This window comes from Cyphomyrmex costatus, unplaced genomic scaffold, assembly GCF_001594065.2.
Source record: "Cyphomyrmex costatus isolate MS0001 unplaced genomic scaffold, Ccosl1.0 scaffold70, whole genome shotgun sequence".
In the NCBI taxonomy this organism is placed as follows: domain Eukaryota; kingdom Metazoa; phylum Arthropoda; class Insecta; order Hymenoptera; family Formicidae; genus Cyphomyrmex; species Cyphomyrmex costatus.
The window spans coordinates 625,171-641,709 of record NW_017280267.1 but is presented as its reverse complement, the minus strand read 5'-3'; the positions used below and the strand labels follow the sequence as shown (position 1 = coordinate 641,709).

General features: G+C 26.3%; 2 protein-coding genes across 2 annotated transcripts; both read left to right on the top strand.

The window, feature by feature from the left end:
- Positions 1-2,841: 2,841 nt before the first annotated feature.
- LOC108780358 (Cytochrome P450 4d1) lies at positions 2,842-5,320 on the top strand (the record flags this gene model as incomplete). Its single annotated transcript, XM_018548036.1, has 7 exons — positions 2,842-2,961; positions 3,075-3,144; positions 3,518-3,612; positions 3,685-3,753; positions 4,423-4,600; positions 4,904-5,080; positions 5,148-5,320. Coding segments are annotated over 7 exons (882 nt in total), but the record flags the coding sequence as incomplete, so codon positions are not given.
- A 1,468-nt stretch (positions 5,321-6,788) lies between these two features.
- On the top strand, positions 6,789-16,317 carry LOC108780357 (uncharacterized). The gene is made up of 11 exons (XM_018548035.1): positions 6,789-7,118; positions 7,568-8,093; positions 8,356-8,577; positions 8,808-9,059; positions 9,234-9,400; positions 11,128-11,466; positions 12,287-12,812; positions 13,305-13,526; positions 15,547-15,798; positions 16,011-16,175; positions 16,292-16,317. The coding sequence occupies exons 1-11, from the start codon at positions 6,789-6,791 to the stop codon at positions 16,315-16,317; spliced, it is 3,027 nt and encodes a 1,008-aa protein (XP_018403537.1).
- Positions 16,318-16,539: the final 222 nt, after the last annotated feature.

The following is a 16,539-nucleotide window of genomic DNA, read 5'->3' as shown; positions in this document are numbered from 1 at the left end:
TTAATAATAATTTCTTTTAATAAACAAACCATTTGCATATAAAAACAACGAAAAATTCACGGATATAGTTTAACAAAGTGATAAAGTTAACTGTTGCTTTTCTCATATTCAAAATGTGAAAAAAATATTTTTCTAATACTAAGTCAATTTTTACAATGCTTTTTGTATTCAGTAAGTAAAATTGAATAAGAAAAAAAATAAACGCAACAATTCTTGCTTACTTCCCAAATTGCATAAACTCCAAAATTATTTTATTTTATTAAAAAAACTAATATGTAATAAATGTTTCAGCTATAATATTACATTCGTCTTCAGTGTAAAATGAACTAATAAATTAATGATATAAGCAAACATAATTGCAGAAAGTAAAACACAGTTGTTCCTAATAAGTAAAAGTGCAAAAGAAAATGGTTACACATTTGAAAAACCATCCACATAGTAATCCGTAATGGAAAAACCGGATTGTAAAGAAGAATGATTATTATTAGAAAACCGGCTTACTTACAATCCGGTTGTCTCATTGCGGATTACTACGCGGATGGATTTTTCACAGATGTAACCGATATTTTTTGTTGCACATTTACTTGCGAAAGGCTTTTACTTTCTAATAGGTATAATTTATGGTTGCTTATATCATTAATTTATATATTGATTAATTAATTTTACACTAACATAATATGATTTTATAATTGAAACGTTTGTAACATTTTTATTGTCTTAATGTTTATATTATGTGTTAATATAAGTATATACATGTAGGTCCTTATAATCTAGCTATTACTTTTGTTTAATAAATTTTAATTTCACCGATCCTTAATATATTTATACTTATTATTTTTATTATCAATATTTACTTTCATATCAGAGATTTTATTTTTATATTCATTATATTTCCTAATTATATTTAATGATATTAAGTTTTAAAACGCCATAAATTTCTTGGAATATTTCTTCATTATTGTTTTCTTCTCTCTTTATTATAGTTATATTTTTACGTTTTATTGTTATAATTTTTTCAGCACCCGTATGGACTCGAATAAGAACAATGACTGCACCAACATTTAGTTCACTCATGTTGCAAAATTTTTTTACTACATTTGTTGAACTATCTGAAGCACTTACATGTGAATTAGAAAAAGTTGGATTAAGTAAAAATGAAATTATTCATGTCGAACATATATCAAATTGTACTTGGAGAATTGCCTGTGGTAATAAGACTATATAATTTGATACAAATTACGTATTACAAAAATATTATATTTTACATGTAACAAATACAAATTTAAATTTCTTTAACTTTTTTTATTTTATAAGTTTTCTTTGATGAACTAAAATAATATAACACACACAGTTTTATCTATGCTATTAATCTGAAGATAAAAGTACATAAATTTTTAGTACAAAAAAATCCAAAAGTTTCGTATAAAATTATCTTTTATGATATTTTAATAATAAAATTTTAAAGATATGTTATTAATTTTTTATATATATTATTTTATATATATATTATATATATATAATGTATTTATTTATATATATATATTATATGTATAATTATTTTTTTTACATATTTAAAATAGATCATTATTTTTACGTATTTGATAACGAAATACTATTTTATTTACGAAATTATATATCATTTATTATATTACATGTATTGTATAGACTTATAAATAATATAAAACTCAATGTTGCATCGATTGTACGTTAATATCTGATTAATAAATTTTTTTTATATATTATTACGTAAAGACTGCATGATGGGCATCAAGTTGGAACCAAATAAAAACAATCAATGTTCAACAGCAATTCAAAGGTACTTAAAATTTTTTCTAATTCTAAATATTTGTAATCAATGTAAATTATATTAACATTAATAGATTTATATATAAATCTATTTGAATAAGAACGCGAGCGTAGCATAGCAGATTTATGCTCTCCTCTCGGAAAAGACTAGTAACCTTCCGAGAATATTCTTGCCTTCAGAAACACCTCTTGAAAAATCCGTTCAGAACCGGCATTTAAAACTGTAGGTCCCATATGCTTGCGTGGCAAATGAATAATCAGCGTGCGCACCACAAGCATATGAGAGAGGTGTAAGTAACACAGATCAGAGGGCAAATGTAAGAAATCCATTTAAATAAAGGAAAATGGTTAAAATTATCTGATTTGTGAACGAAACGAGAACATCTTTCTTATACATGTTTTTTTTGTATTCTTTGATGTGCTGAATCATTTGCGAAAGTTTATTTCAAACTGATCTGATGGGACATGTTGAAAATCGCATTAAAAGTAGCAGCACAATTTCGTTGAAATCTGATCTTTGATTAGAATTTTCAATACTTTCTCATCAGTTTAGCTTGAAATTATCATTTTTAATAATTTCAGCATATCAAGAAAATACAAGAAAAAATGCATAAGAAAAACTCCATCATTTAGGTCAAAATTCGGTAATTTTACCTATCTTGAACAGGCCATAGTAAGCAGTATTCAATCTATTGCTTGTTCTACAATAGGATCGTAAGTCATAAGTCGTAAAAAATTGGCCAATCATAGTTGAATATGAAAAGAATAATCGATATTGATTGATTAATTTTTTATGGCTACGGCTTACGATCCTATTGTAGAATAGGCTAATATTTTTTGTATTTCCTTGATGCTTATGTTTTACTTTTTTCAACTCTTTGTGTGTGTGTGTGTGTGTGTGTGTGTGTGTGTGTGTGTATGATCCTAATAGTTGCAATTGATTATATATATATAAATACGCTTTTATAATTATATCTTATACACATGTATAAAAATTTAGATTTAAAAATAAAAAAATATTTCAGGTTGAAAAAAATTATTTCCTATAGAGTAAAGAATATACATATATATTATTTTGATATTATATTCAATCTCACTTCTTTGGGACGCGAACAGAAAAAGCATTTAAATTTATTACATTCTGTGGTTGATGAGGTAAATGATAAATATATGTTTGATACTGATATTCTGTATTACCTATTTCATTATAATCGTTCATTATAATCTATTATACATTATTATCTATTCAATTATAATCTATTATACAGATGATACAGCAACGCATAGATGAATCAAATAATAATGTGAATACAACCGAAAATGAGAAAAACCGACCTTGTAAGTTTATTAATATTTTTGTATAAAATTTTATCTTTATGAAAATGCAACGTGGTAGCAGAATTGTTATAGTAGGAATAGTTTTCAATAATTTTCTATGATAATATAGGTCAACACAAATATAAGTCTGTCTCTATTATTCATTAAATAAAAAAAATGAAATTTTTCTTGACTTACATTACTAAATTAAACGTAATCATTACAGTACCTACTACGTTCTTTTTACTTTTGGAAAACAATTTCCACTTATACTTTTATTTTTAAGTTTTATATAAAGGGCATAAAGTTAAAATTTAAATTAAAATTTGCCAGTACAATATTGAATAAATAATTAATCCTTTAATTCATAATTTACTTTGTTATATTAATATAGATAGAACGTTTTTCGACATTCAAATGGATGCATGTCGTAAACAAAATATCATGCAACAAGAGATTCACGATAACGTAATGACAATGTTATTAACGGTATGTATAATGGTATAAACACAATTATAATTTATATAAATATGTATTCAAATAAAATTATTATGTATGCAGGCCAGTGACTCAATCTCTGTTACGATGAACTTTGCTATCTTTATGTTAGCAAATTTTCCAAATATACAAGTATGTATATGTGTATATATACGTATATATATTATATATAGTTCAAGATAATTAAATTTACTAGTTAAATAATTGAGGTGTAAACAATATAATATAAAATATTCGAATATCTAGCTTTAATTTGCTAAGCAAAAATAAAAAGAAGATAGATTAATAAAGAGCATATATATATATGATTAAAGATTACAATTCAAAATAATTTATTAATTCTTAAATATAAATTAATAGGAACGTTTCGACTTAACTAAGTCTTTATTAGCCACGAAAAAAAATTAAATTGAAAAAAAAAACAATAAGAAATTATTTAAAACAAGCCCACATGACAAGCTGGACAAATTATCTATTAGGTTAAAATAAATTATTACAAGGTGTGACATTCTTCAAGTCAAAGATATAATAAATATTATTTCTTCGCGAAAAGAATATATAATATAATTCAATATATCATATAATATAGAATAAAGCAATACTTTTTATTATTTGGATTAAAAATTTTAATAGAATTATATACAAATATTTGAATTGACACTATATATCATTACCAACGCTTCAATTATAACTAAAATAAAATCAAATTTAAATCACAATTGATAAAAAGAAACATTATTTGACTGTATATATATTTTATATGTATATAAATATATAATACTTTATTTAACGTCATAAAAGGAAAAAGTATATCAAGAACTGTTGGAAATTTATGGCACGGAAACTACAAAATCTGCTCCAATTAAATACGATGATTTGCAACATATGCATTATTTGGACCGAGTTATCAAGGAGACAATGAGACTTTTCCCTCCTGCCCCTTTAATTATACGACGAGTAACGAAAGATTTAGAAATAGGTTTGTTTGCTCTTTATAAACAAATACAGGCATGCGTAAACACTAAAATTTAAAGATATTAAAATATTGTATCAGTTTCCACTATAATTTTCAAATTAATCATTCTTCATATTAATGTTACTTATTATTACCGAAGCTTTCATTAAGAAATTTCATTTTAAATTTCGCGGCATTTTGTTATTTCCAACGTTTTCAAAAACTTATTGTTTTTTTTTTATTAAGTTAAAATGAAACCTCTTAATGGAAGACCCTGTACTTTATTTTTGTTTCAGTAATTTTTTTAATAAAAAATTTACGTTCTAGGGGAGGCCGTTGTACCGAAAGGTGCAGATATTATTATAGGAATTATAAAAATGCAACGGGACGAAAAATATTGGTCAAATCCGTTAATGTTCGATCCTGATAGATTTCTCCCAGAAAGAATAAAGGATTGCCAATTAAGTTATTTCCCTTTTAGTGACGGACTAAGAAATTGTATAGGTAGGCATGAATGAGTTATAAAGTATTGTAAGTATTATAATTAATTTGTATAATTAATAAATTTCAGGTATGAAGTATGCAATTATATGTTTGAAAGTTCTACTAGCGACGTTGGTACGAACATTCATATTTAACGTAGACAAAAGCATTGAAATACATCAAATTAAACTGGAAATTGATCTGTTATTGTCTACTAAAAAGCCTTTAAAAGTAAAAATTGAAAAACGATGCTTCCAATAAAACACTATGAAGATATATTAAACATAAATAAGTGAAAAAATTTCATGTTGGCATCTTAAAATTCAAGAGATCTAAATTTCAATCTTGGTTGAGATAATATTTTTGACAATAAATTATTTACAGTATTTTATAAAGATACTTATTAGCATTTGTAATATTAAATTGTTTGTCAATTTATTAAATTGGAATATTTATTAATGTCCTTTTTAACTTCAGTTTAAAGCTGCGTGACAAGCAAGAAAATTATATATATACAAAAATATTAAGAATACAAACTATGATCCATCTTGACAATTAATATTGCTTTCTTCATTGTTTTTATCAAATTCATACATTTTTCGAATTGTTTTCACTTGAAAGACATGTTAAATGTAAGAAATTTTTGTAGAATATTCTTCATACATCATGTTGATGATTAGTTTTGATTTATTATCTTTAGTTTATAACTTTACAACACATAGAATGTAATGATAAAATGTAAAATATAAAATAAAATGTAAATTGAACTAAATATTTGTGATTTTTTAATATTTTTATTATAATCCTTGATAACCCAGTATTGTGCCTATATAATATTTTCGCTAAGATTTAATGCCTTTGTATTAAAAAGTCATAAACATTTTTGAATTTATGACAAGTATTGTGTACTTTTTATATATAAGATCTAATATTTTATATTTTATAAAATTTTTATGATACATGTAAAAATATTATTTCTAACAATTTTTATATACTTAACATTATATTTATTATTACGTTTTTTGTTCTTATCATGTATTAAATTATTTTTTAGTTTAATTTTTTTTATAGTTGCTCTTATTTTCTACACATAAATCTTTATATTTGTTTTGTCATTTTCGTTTTTTTTTACATATTAAATGACATTAATAGCTATATATCTATTCAATTTTCATTTGAATAGCTATCTATTCAAATTTTTTAAATTATTATTTACTGCATGTATACATTAGCATAACATATAAAAGGCGATAGCGTAGTGAATTGTGGACAGTTCTTTTGTTGTTAAAACGAAAATTATATTTAGAACTATTTTCTCAGTTATAAATGCGAATATTAAAATAGAAAGAATTATATTAGGTATTCATATTTGAATGATGTTCTCCTTCACTTTTCTTAAGTGAGTTATAAATCACCAGCGATAAAATAACGTATAAGTTACAAGGTGCAAAGTTTCGAACAAACTTTTATCTCGTTTTCTCTATTGCTATAGTGATGTCATTATTATTTTATTGCTTTTTTATACATATTTTTTTATACATAAATTTTTTGAACATGTATTTTTTATACATCTGGTTAGATAGATACAGATTACAGATAACAAAGAATACCATTTTGTTTGAATTTTATAATACTTAATAATTTTACAAAATTGATTTATTACAATATTGTTTTCTTTTTTTTTAAATAGAGACATTATATATGATAATCGATTGATGTTTGCAGAACAATGGAATTTTACGAAATATTATGCGGTATCGCCACCATAATTTTTGCTTTTTATTATTTCTTTAAGTCAACTTTTAACTTTTGGAAATCACGTGGCGTTCCTGGTCCACGACCTATACCGGGATTCGGTAATATTAGCAATATTATATTTATGAAGATACCCAGTGATTTTATAATACAAGTATATAATGACTACAAAGATGATCCATTGATTGGGATATTCGCCAGAAGAACACCCATTCTTATTGTAAAAAATCTAGATTTAATTAAGGACATTCTTATCAAAAATTTCTCCAATTTCGCTGATAGAGGACTTTCCTGTCACGAAAAAGTAAGAATAATAATTTTGAAAAACACAGTGGTTTTAGTGCAAAATAATAATATTTAAATTAAGCACAAATTCTCTACTTTCATTAAAACGAATTCTTTGTTTTAAAAACAAAAATTCTCCTTTTAAAGAGGAGAATTTATTTTTAAAGTAGAAAATTTGGGATTTCGAAACGACTTCATTCGAAGCGAGGTCCAATTCATCTTCCCCCTGCCTAAGGGTGTTCGATTTTTCACGCGAAGTGAGGTCTACTCACATGAGAAATTGTTATGTCCCTAAGCAGGGAGTAATATTGGAACTTATTTTATGAATAACTTTTTGATATAAGTAACGACCGACGGTTAAAACTTTTGCAAGATCATGATCTTGACAATATACGTCAAGGTCAAGATCATTGAAGGAAGCTCCCATCTTAAATTTTCTTCTACCTTTTTTTTATCATTATATTGCAGATCGATCCATTGTCGCAAAATCTTTTCTTTTTGGAACCAAAGAGATGGCGATCGTTAAGAATGAAACTGTCACCTGTCTTTACATCCGCTAAACTAAAAGGGATGTTCTCCTATATATCAGAGTGTGCCGATCACTTTGTCCAATATTTGGAAGAAGTAGCGAGCATAGGCGAACCGGTAGACTGCCGCGAATTAACGGCCAAATATACGACGGACGTTATTGGTAACTGCGTCTTCGGTATCGAGATGAATGCATTGTCAAACAATGGCAGCAAATTTCACAGAATGGGAAAGGAAACGTTCAATCCGTCTGTGATGAATATGTTACGATACAGAATCAGAGAATCTTTTCCGCAACTTTACAATATATTTGGTTGTATCTTACCACAAACGAAAATCAGCAAATTCTTCTTACGTGTTATTATGGAGAATATGAATCACAGAGAAGTGAATAATATTACTAGAAACGATTTCGTCGACATATTGCGTGAATTAAAAAAGCATCCAAATAAATTGAGCGATATTGGTATATATTTTTATATATTTTTTGGTATATATTTTAAATATTGCTTTTTGTTGCTATAGCAAAATTGTCTAAGTATCTAAATATTTTCTAAAGGATAAATATTTTATCTAAAATATTTCAAACTAAATACTGATGAGAACGTGCCGGTCAAGCTGGATCTTGGATCCTTCTAATATCATATAATTTATTAAATGCTTAAATAATCCGATCGAAAAATAGATTATATATATATTCATAATATAGAAAAAATATAATATTTTAGATTTGACAGATAGTTTAATAGCTTCTCAAGCATTCGTATTTTTTGTTGCTGGCTATGAAACTTCTTCATCGGCTATTAGTAACGCACTCTACGAGTTAGCATTAAATGAGAAAATACAAGACAGTTTACGTAAAGAAATTGATGAAATTTATGCAAAACATGATGGAGATTTGACATATGAAAATATTAAAAAAATGAATTATTTAGATAAAGTTTTTAAAGGTATGTAGTTAAAAAGGAAAATTAAATAAGAAGTAACTTATTGTTTTTCTTTATAATTTGTAATTTGATCTCATCGTTAATAAACTTTAATTATTGTAGTTCTTTACTGTACGCAAAAGTGCATTTTCGTAAATTAAATTTTCATTTAACTATATAATTTAAATGTCACTTTTCATTTATTTCCACGATAAAAAATATTTTTAGTAATTAACTATTCTAAATGTATACAGAAACGTTACGAAAATATTCGCCACTGACATGTCTTATGAGACGATCAACATCGAGTTATACCTTTGATAGTATCGGAGTTAGTATACCAAAAGACCAAAAGATATGGATTCCTATTTATGCGATTCATAGAGATCCGAAATTTTATCCAAAGCCAGATGTCTTCGATCCAGAAAGGTTTAGTGATAAAGCTGTACAAAGCAGGCATCCAATGTCTTATTTACCTTTCGGTGATGGACCAAGAAATTGCATTGGTAAAATGAAAATTTAGATGTTATAAATTAAATTTTCATTTAACTATATAATTCAAATATCATTTTTTATTTCTTTCCACGATAAAAAATAATTTTAGTAAACAAATGATCGTAATCATTTAATGTAGTCAAAACTCTATGCAATTTTTTATATTTTCTATTTTATATTTTCAGGTACTCAGTTTGCTGTTTATCAGAGTAAAATTGGGCTTATAAAAATACTACGAAACTATAAAATCGAAATTTGCGAGAAAACTCCAATATCTTACATAAATGATCCTAAGGCATTTTTATTAGCACCAAAAGACGGATTGCACTTAAAAATTATTAAAATTGATAGAACTTAACTTAAACTCTTTTCTAACTGTCTACAGAAAGCATATATAATAAAGAGAAAATTTGTCAATGATAAGATTATAATAACTGTGCTAATTTTCCCTAATTTTTGGAAATTAATTGTATATACCTTTATAAGGTTCATCTCCAGTCCTCACTGGAATCGGTTGTGCCGATCGGATTTTGTTTCTTTATAAATAATGGAAATAAAAATTAGAGTACACCGATGATGTAAAATATAAAATGTCGTAAAATATTATTCAATTTATAATATTTCGAATAGATTACTCAATATTATTTTAAATTAGAATTCTTGGTATACATTAAAAATTAATATAACTATTTTAAAATATAAACTTTAATTTTTACACACACACACATTCGCGCGCGCACACACACGGGCGCGCGCACATACACAGAGTGTCCCAGAACTATTAATTAATATTTCAGGGAGTAAAAGAGGATAAAATTATGAATTAAAAGTTCTTGTGTCACTTTTGGCTCAAACCATTATTTAAAAAGGTTTTATTTATTTAAAAAAAAATCGAGTTATTAACGATTAAAGTTAATCAATCAGATTGCACGCAGCCAGAGTATGGAGGAGCGTAACATGTCATAAAACCATTCGACCTTGCTATGCATTATCTCGTACGGTACAAATTTTATTCGAACTTCTCATATAAATAAATAAATACATACTTAAAAATTAATAAAATAAAAATAAAATAAAATGGAAAAATAGAATAAAATAAAGTAAAATCTATCTAAAATTAAATTAAATTATATTAAATATCTTATCTTAAATATCGTGTTTTTTTATGTTTGTGCAAAATGAATAACGTTAAAGTTATCTATTTACCCATTATATTAAATGTAATAATTTTGTATGCAGCTAGGATAGTGTAAAGCAATTTTTTTTAATTTTAATTAGGACGTTAAATTTTAAATTTATTATAAGAACTTATTTCTTGTTAAAATAAAATAAGATTTTATTATTATATTAAATTTATTATTATATAGTATATACAAATAAGTTTCGTTGATAAAATGGCTTGAATTGAGCCGAAACGTTCGTTAAATCAGTCTAAGATTTAAAAAATGACCACGTAGAAACAAGTATACTCTCATTTGCTCGTTATTACCTTGCAAATGAAAACAAAACTTATCTAATCAGCAAATTGAGTGTAACAACTTTTCACATAAGCACCGAATATTATCAAGTTTTTAAAATTTTTAATTAGCTATGTATGTATTTATGCTATATGTATATTAACATAAAATACAAAAACCGATAGTATAGTACATTTTTAACGTAGTACATTGTTTCCGTTGCTAAAATAACAATGATATTTATAACTGTTTCCTCGGATAAAAGTTTATAATTACTTGATGTAATCACACAGAGATACAAAACATACTAGGATTATACTTATGTATTGATTATATTTGATATTCAGACATTTTCTCACTTTTCTTACACAAATTAAATTTTTGAAGCGCGCACTAAAAATGATGTGAGTTACAAGAAATAAAGTTCAAACAAACATAAATTTTTTTTTATTTTATTTCCTCTATTATTTGTGATAATTTAGATCTTCAGAGTGTTCGAAATTTACGCATTTAAATTTTTTATGTATTTAAAACATTTGATGTAACATTATCTTTACAAAAGCTTAGTTATTCTTTTTTTTTCAATAAAGATTGTTCATTGTGATAATCAATCGATGATTAGAGAATAATGGAAATTTTTGAAATTCTATGCGGCATTGCCATCGTAATTTGTGTTCTTTATCATTTTTTCACGTCGACCTTTTACTTTTGGAAATCATGTGGCATTCGTGGTCCACGGCCAATACCGGGATTTGGCAATTTAAAAGATGTTCTGCTCGGAAGAATAACATTGGGTAGTTATTTAATGAAATTGTGCAATGACTACAAAAACGAACCACTAATTGGAATATTCACTGTAAGGACACCCATTCTTGTCGTAAAAGACCCAGATTTAATTAAGGATATTTTTATCAAAGATTTTCCTACGTTCGCCGACAGAGGATTCACCACTCACGAGAAGGTGTGAACACTTTAGTTATTTTATTCGAAGTCTAAATAATTTCACACGCTTTTTGGAAAAATTTTAATAGATTGCTCTTACTTCCAAAATAATACAAGTTAAAAGATTTATACTTGTTTTCAATGTAGATTAAAATTAATATACATTGATGGAAATGAATAAGTCGGTATAGGTATTGCTTCTTAATATTTATTGTACTCACATTATGTGGTCCTAATAAATCCTCTTTATTAAAAGATTAAATTTCCTAGAAAAGGGTGAAAACTATTTTTCAACTTGATAGAAAAGTATTAATAATTATTAAATAATATCAGCAAAGAGGACGTATTCTTAACATGATCAAATATCATCATTAATCATTTTCATTTCATATAACCCTTAAAACTACACTCTTTTTTAATTGTGACAATTTTTTATGAAATCAAATTAGTTTATTCTTTATGATATTAATAAGGATCATAATACATAAAAAAAACTTAAGCAGTAAAGAAATCAATATGCTGAATTTGTTACTATTACATAATTTTTAGTCTCTACTGTGATTGGCCACATTTCGTTTACATTTTACTATTTCAATTTTTGTTATGGCTTTAAGACAATGTTTACTTACACAATTCATTCACATAATAACTCGAGAATCACGTTTGATAATTGTGAAGCTTTTTAAGTAAAGAAGCAACCTCTTTATACTCTTCCATTGATGAAACTTATTAAAAATCGCGATGTTTGTTTCAGAAAGTCTCAAATGAGTTTCTGTAACTTGATAGAACCTAATTTTGAGCTACTTTAATGGATTATAATTTTTTTCGTTATATTGCAGGCCGAGCCGCTGTCGCAACATCTTTTCAATTTAGAACCAAAGAGATGGCGACCCGTAAGGACGAAACTGTCACCAATTTTTACATCCCATAAACTGAAGGAAATGTTTTCTTTGATATCAGAATGCTCTGACCATCTTGTAGAGTACGTAGAAAAATTGGTAAACAAAAACGAGGCTATAGAGTGTCTTGAAATAATGGCGAAATACACGACCGATGTTATCGGTAGCTGCGCTTTCGGTATCGAGATGAATGCTCTATCAAACGAGAATAGCGAATTTCGCAGGATAGGAAGAGATATATTCCATCCGTCTTGGTCAGAACTCTTACGAAAAAAAATCAAAATTTTTTCTCCGTGGTTATACGACATTCTTGGTCACATCTTGCCGGACACGGAAATCACCAACTTCTTCATGCGTCTTGTCATTGATAGTATGAATTACAGAGAAGAGAACAATATCATCAGACATGATTTCATTGATATATTGCGCGACTTGAAAAAGTATTCGGATAAGACGGGTGATATTGGTAAATATTGTCTACCTTCATTTAGGCAATTATAGTATATAAATTTGCGCATCCAACCGTGTAATCCAAGAAATCACTACAATTCTATTAAGCAAAATATTAAATTTTATATTATGAATAATATGATGATTAATTATTATAAATTCTTGTAATGTTATAACATAACTTTAAAATATAATTCTGTAATTACAATAAAGAAGATCCAGATATCTAATTTAATACTGAAAGATGTACTCAGATAACTGATCAATTTAAATTTGAAAAATATTTCTTAAATATTTAATATTTAATTTTTTTTTTTTTAAACATTTCTTTATAAATTAGTATAATTTGTTTGAAAAAAACTAAAAAAAATTGAAAAATATAAGAGAAAATGAGCGTACTGTGAGATAGTTTTTAAAGTTGAAAATAATGAATAAAATTAATGGAATTTCCAATACTTCATAAAGAATTATTTATAAACAGGTAAAGGGGGTAATTCATATTTCACAGATTTTACCGACACTCTGATAGTTGCTCAAGCATTCGTGTTTTTTGCTGCTGGTTATGAAACCTCATCAACAGCGATGGCTAATACGCTTTACGAGTTGGCTCTAAATCCGAAAATACAAGAAAGGCTACGTGAAGAAATTAACGAGGAATATACGAAACATGGTGACAATTTAACATATGACAACATCAAAAAAATGAATTACTTGGATAAGGTTTTCAAAGGTACGATGTTCGGAAATATAATAAGTTAATCGAATCGAAGAATAAAGATATGACATACTATATACAATTAGGATTGGAAATGTTATTTTATAAAAAAAATACAAGTTACTCTATTACCGTACTTTTATTAATATATAAATATACTTAAATGTTTAAATTTCTATTTAAATAAAATACTTCTAACTAATAAAAAATAATAATATTTGTGTGTAATGACAATAAGAAGGGCTACGATATCCAAAACAATTTAGTTTAATAAAACAATAGATTATTTACATACACACAAATGTTTCGAAAATACAAGTTTCAAAAATATCTTGTAAAGTGTACGCGCGAATATATAAAGTAGGTTATCCCCAAGTGATTATTTTACACTATTACGAAAAATATAATAAACATAGGGTGGACAAACGAAAATAACGGGTGGACAAACGTGGACAAACAGTGGACAAACGAATGCAATAATGATTTTACCAATATTCGCATTTAGGGGTGCCAACTTCACAAAGCAGCTCTGTAAAGTTGGAATCTGTAAATGCAAATATTGGAAATATCATTATTACATTCGTTTGTCCACGTTTGTCCAACCGTTATTTTCATTTGTCCACCCTCCAAAAAAAAGTTATGCACAAAAAAAAATTGTAACACCCCCAAGTGGTAATTTTACACTATTACGAAAAATATAATAAACATAGGGTGGACAAACGAAAATAATGGGTGGACAAACGTGGACAAACAGTGGACAAACGAATGCAATAATGATTTTAACAATATTCGCATTTAGGGGTGCCAACTTCACAAAGCAGCTCTGTAAAGTTGGAATCTGTAAATGCGAATATTGGTAATATCATTATTACATTCGTTTGTCCACTGTTTGTCCACGTTTGTCCACCCGTTATTTTCATTTGTCCACCCTCCAAAAAAAAGTTATACTCAAAAAAAGATTATAACATCCCCCAAGTGATTATTTTTCGAGTTCGTATCGATTGTTGAGAATTCATTTTACTAAATTAATGATTTTTTCGAAGAAATACGAATGAATAATATCAAAAAAAACGAAGAACAACTTAATAAGATTGAAAAAAGACGAAAATCATCATTTTCATGACTATTTCAAGAAGCGGGGAAAAATAAAAAAATAAAAAAAATACGAAAATCAATAATTTAAAATGAAGACAGTTAATTAAAACTAACAGAAAAAAAGGAAAAAACAAATAATAATCTCATAAATTAGATAAATCCGGAAAAAAATTTTAAGGATGTAGAAATGCTTAAATTTTTTAAAAAATTAAGTAAAGAAAGAACCTACGTTGTAATTTTAGGGGGATTAACAAACCAGTTTGGTCTTTTCCAGATTTGTTTGTGTATCTCCAATAATTCTGAATCGCGCGCGTAGCGCGCGTAAGAAAAGGCTAGTAAAAATAAAAAGTAACTAAAGCAACAATAAAAATAACGGCTAAATTACGTTATTGCTATAGTAAAAATATAAAAAGTAACTAAGCAACAATAAAAATAACGGCTAAATTACGTTATTGCTACAGTAAAAATATAACGAGTTTATTGCTAAGATAAAAATTCTATTGAAATATCTGCAATGTTTCTGTAATCTTTCTGTGCTGTATATGTAGGTACATTTCTTAAAATTATATTTTACCTAAAAAGATGTGCAATAATTGAAATGTATTATTTTAATAAGCGAAAACTATATAAAATTGTATTACTGAACGCACAAAAAGTATAATCAAGAAATTTAGCTCCTAAGATCATGAATATGCTGGTTATTATTGAGTTTTTTTTTATATTAGGACATAAAAATGTATTCTTGGATAATATATTACTAATTAATATTTATTTTTAAATAAAGTTTTTTTATAAAAAATCTACAAACAAATACTTATTGCATTCATTATATATCAATTATAACATAATCTTATCACTATAGTAAAACTAACTCTGATTTTTTAATTCATATACGTGCATTTTCGTAACTTTTTAATGTTTAATATTATTTTTATTTTAGAAATTTTACGAAAACACCCACCTGTACTGTTTCTCATGAGAAAATCAATGTCGAATTATACTTTCAATAGTGTTAAAGCTAACATACCAAAAGGCCAAAACATATGGATTCCTATTTTTGCGCTTCAACATGATCCGCGTGTTTATCCTGAGCCAGATATCTTCAATCCAGAAAGATTTAATGAAGAGGCTATGCAGAATAGGCACTCAATGTTCTTCCTGTCTTTCGGTAGTGGGCCAAGAAATTGCATTGGTATAGTGAAATAATTAAATTTAAATATATAACCTTCTGTTTCTTTACGCTTTCAATCGAAACATTTTTTATTTGGCAATTTTAATTTTATTTATTCTACATAGCAGATCTCCGAGGGATGTCCGAAAGATATCCTGAAGACGTCTTTTATCCTAAGAATGTCCTCATTTCTTGTCTAAGATATGAGATGTGATAATTTCTTTTATTTTCAGGTGCTCGATTTGCTATTTATCAAGTTAAACTGGGACTTATAAAAATGCTACGAAACTATAAAGTCGAACCATGCGAGAAAACGGAAATACCTTACGTCCGCAATGAGGAAACATTTATATTATCACCAAAAAATGGAATACACTTGAGAATAATTAAAATAAATCAAACTTAAGTTCTTCTTTAATTTTCCTTAAAAAAAAAAAAACATAGTATATGAAAAATAGTGAAAAAAACTTATCAAAAATTGTATAAAATAAAATATAAATATAAATTATAATAGAAGCCACTACTCCAACTACAATATAATATTTGTTAATTTTATTATTGTATAACAAAACTTACATCGCGATATTAGTCTATCAGTAATTAGAGATTATTTAGATTTGTTCAGATTTAATTTATATATACATGCGTAAATTAGTGCAGAATCCTTTTAACTCTAGTATTTAAATTTTTTATACTTTTAAAAACAGCATTTTATTCGCGCATTAATTATAAGACACTGATTATAAAACCCCATTCTCAAAT

What these genes read in the sequence shown, in the direction of transcription:
- LOC108780357 (XM_018548035.1), top strand. Translation starts at nt 6,789, where the DNA reads ATGGAATTTTACGAAATATTATGCGGTATCGCCACCATAATTTTTGCT. An exon ending in GGATAAGACGGGTGATATTG is followed by an intron (nt 12,813 to 13,304) that starts GTAAATATTGTC and finishes CATATTTCACAG; the next exon opens with ATTTTACCGACACTCTGATA. An exon ending in TGGGCCAAGAAATTGCATTG is followed by an intron (nt 15,799 to 16,010) that starts GTATAGTGAAAT and finishes TTTTATTTTCAG; the next exon opens with GTGCTCGATTTGCTATTTAT.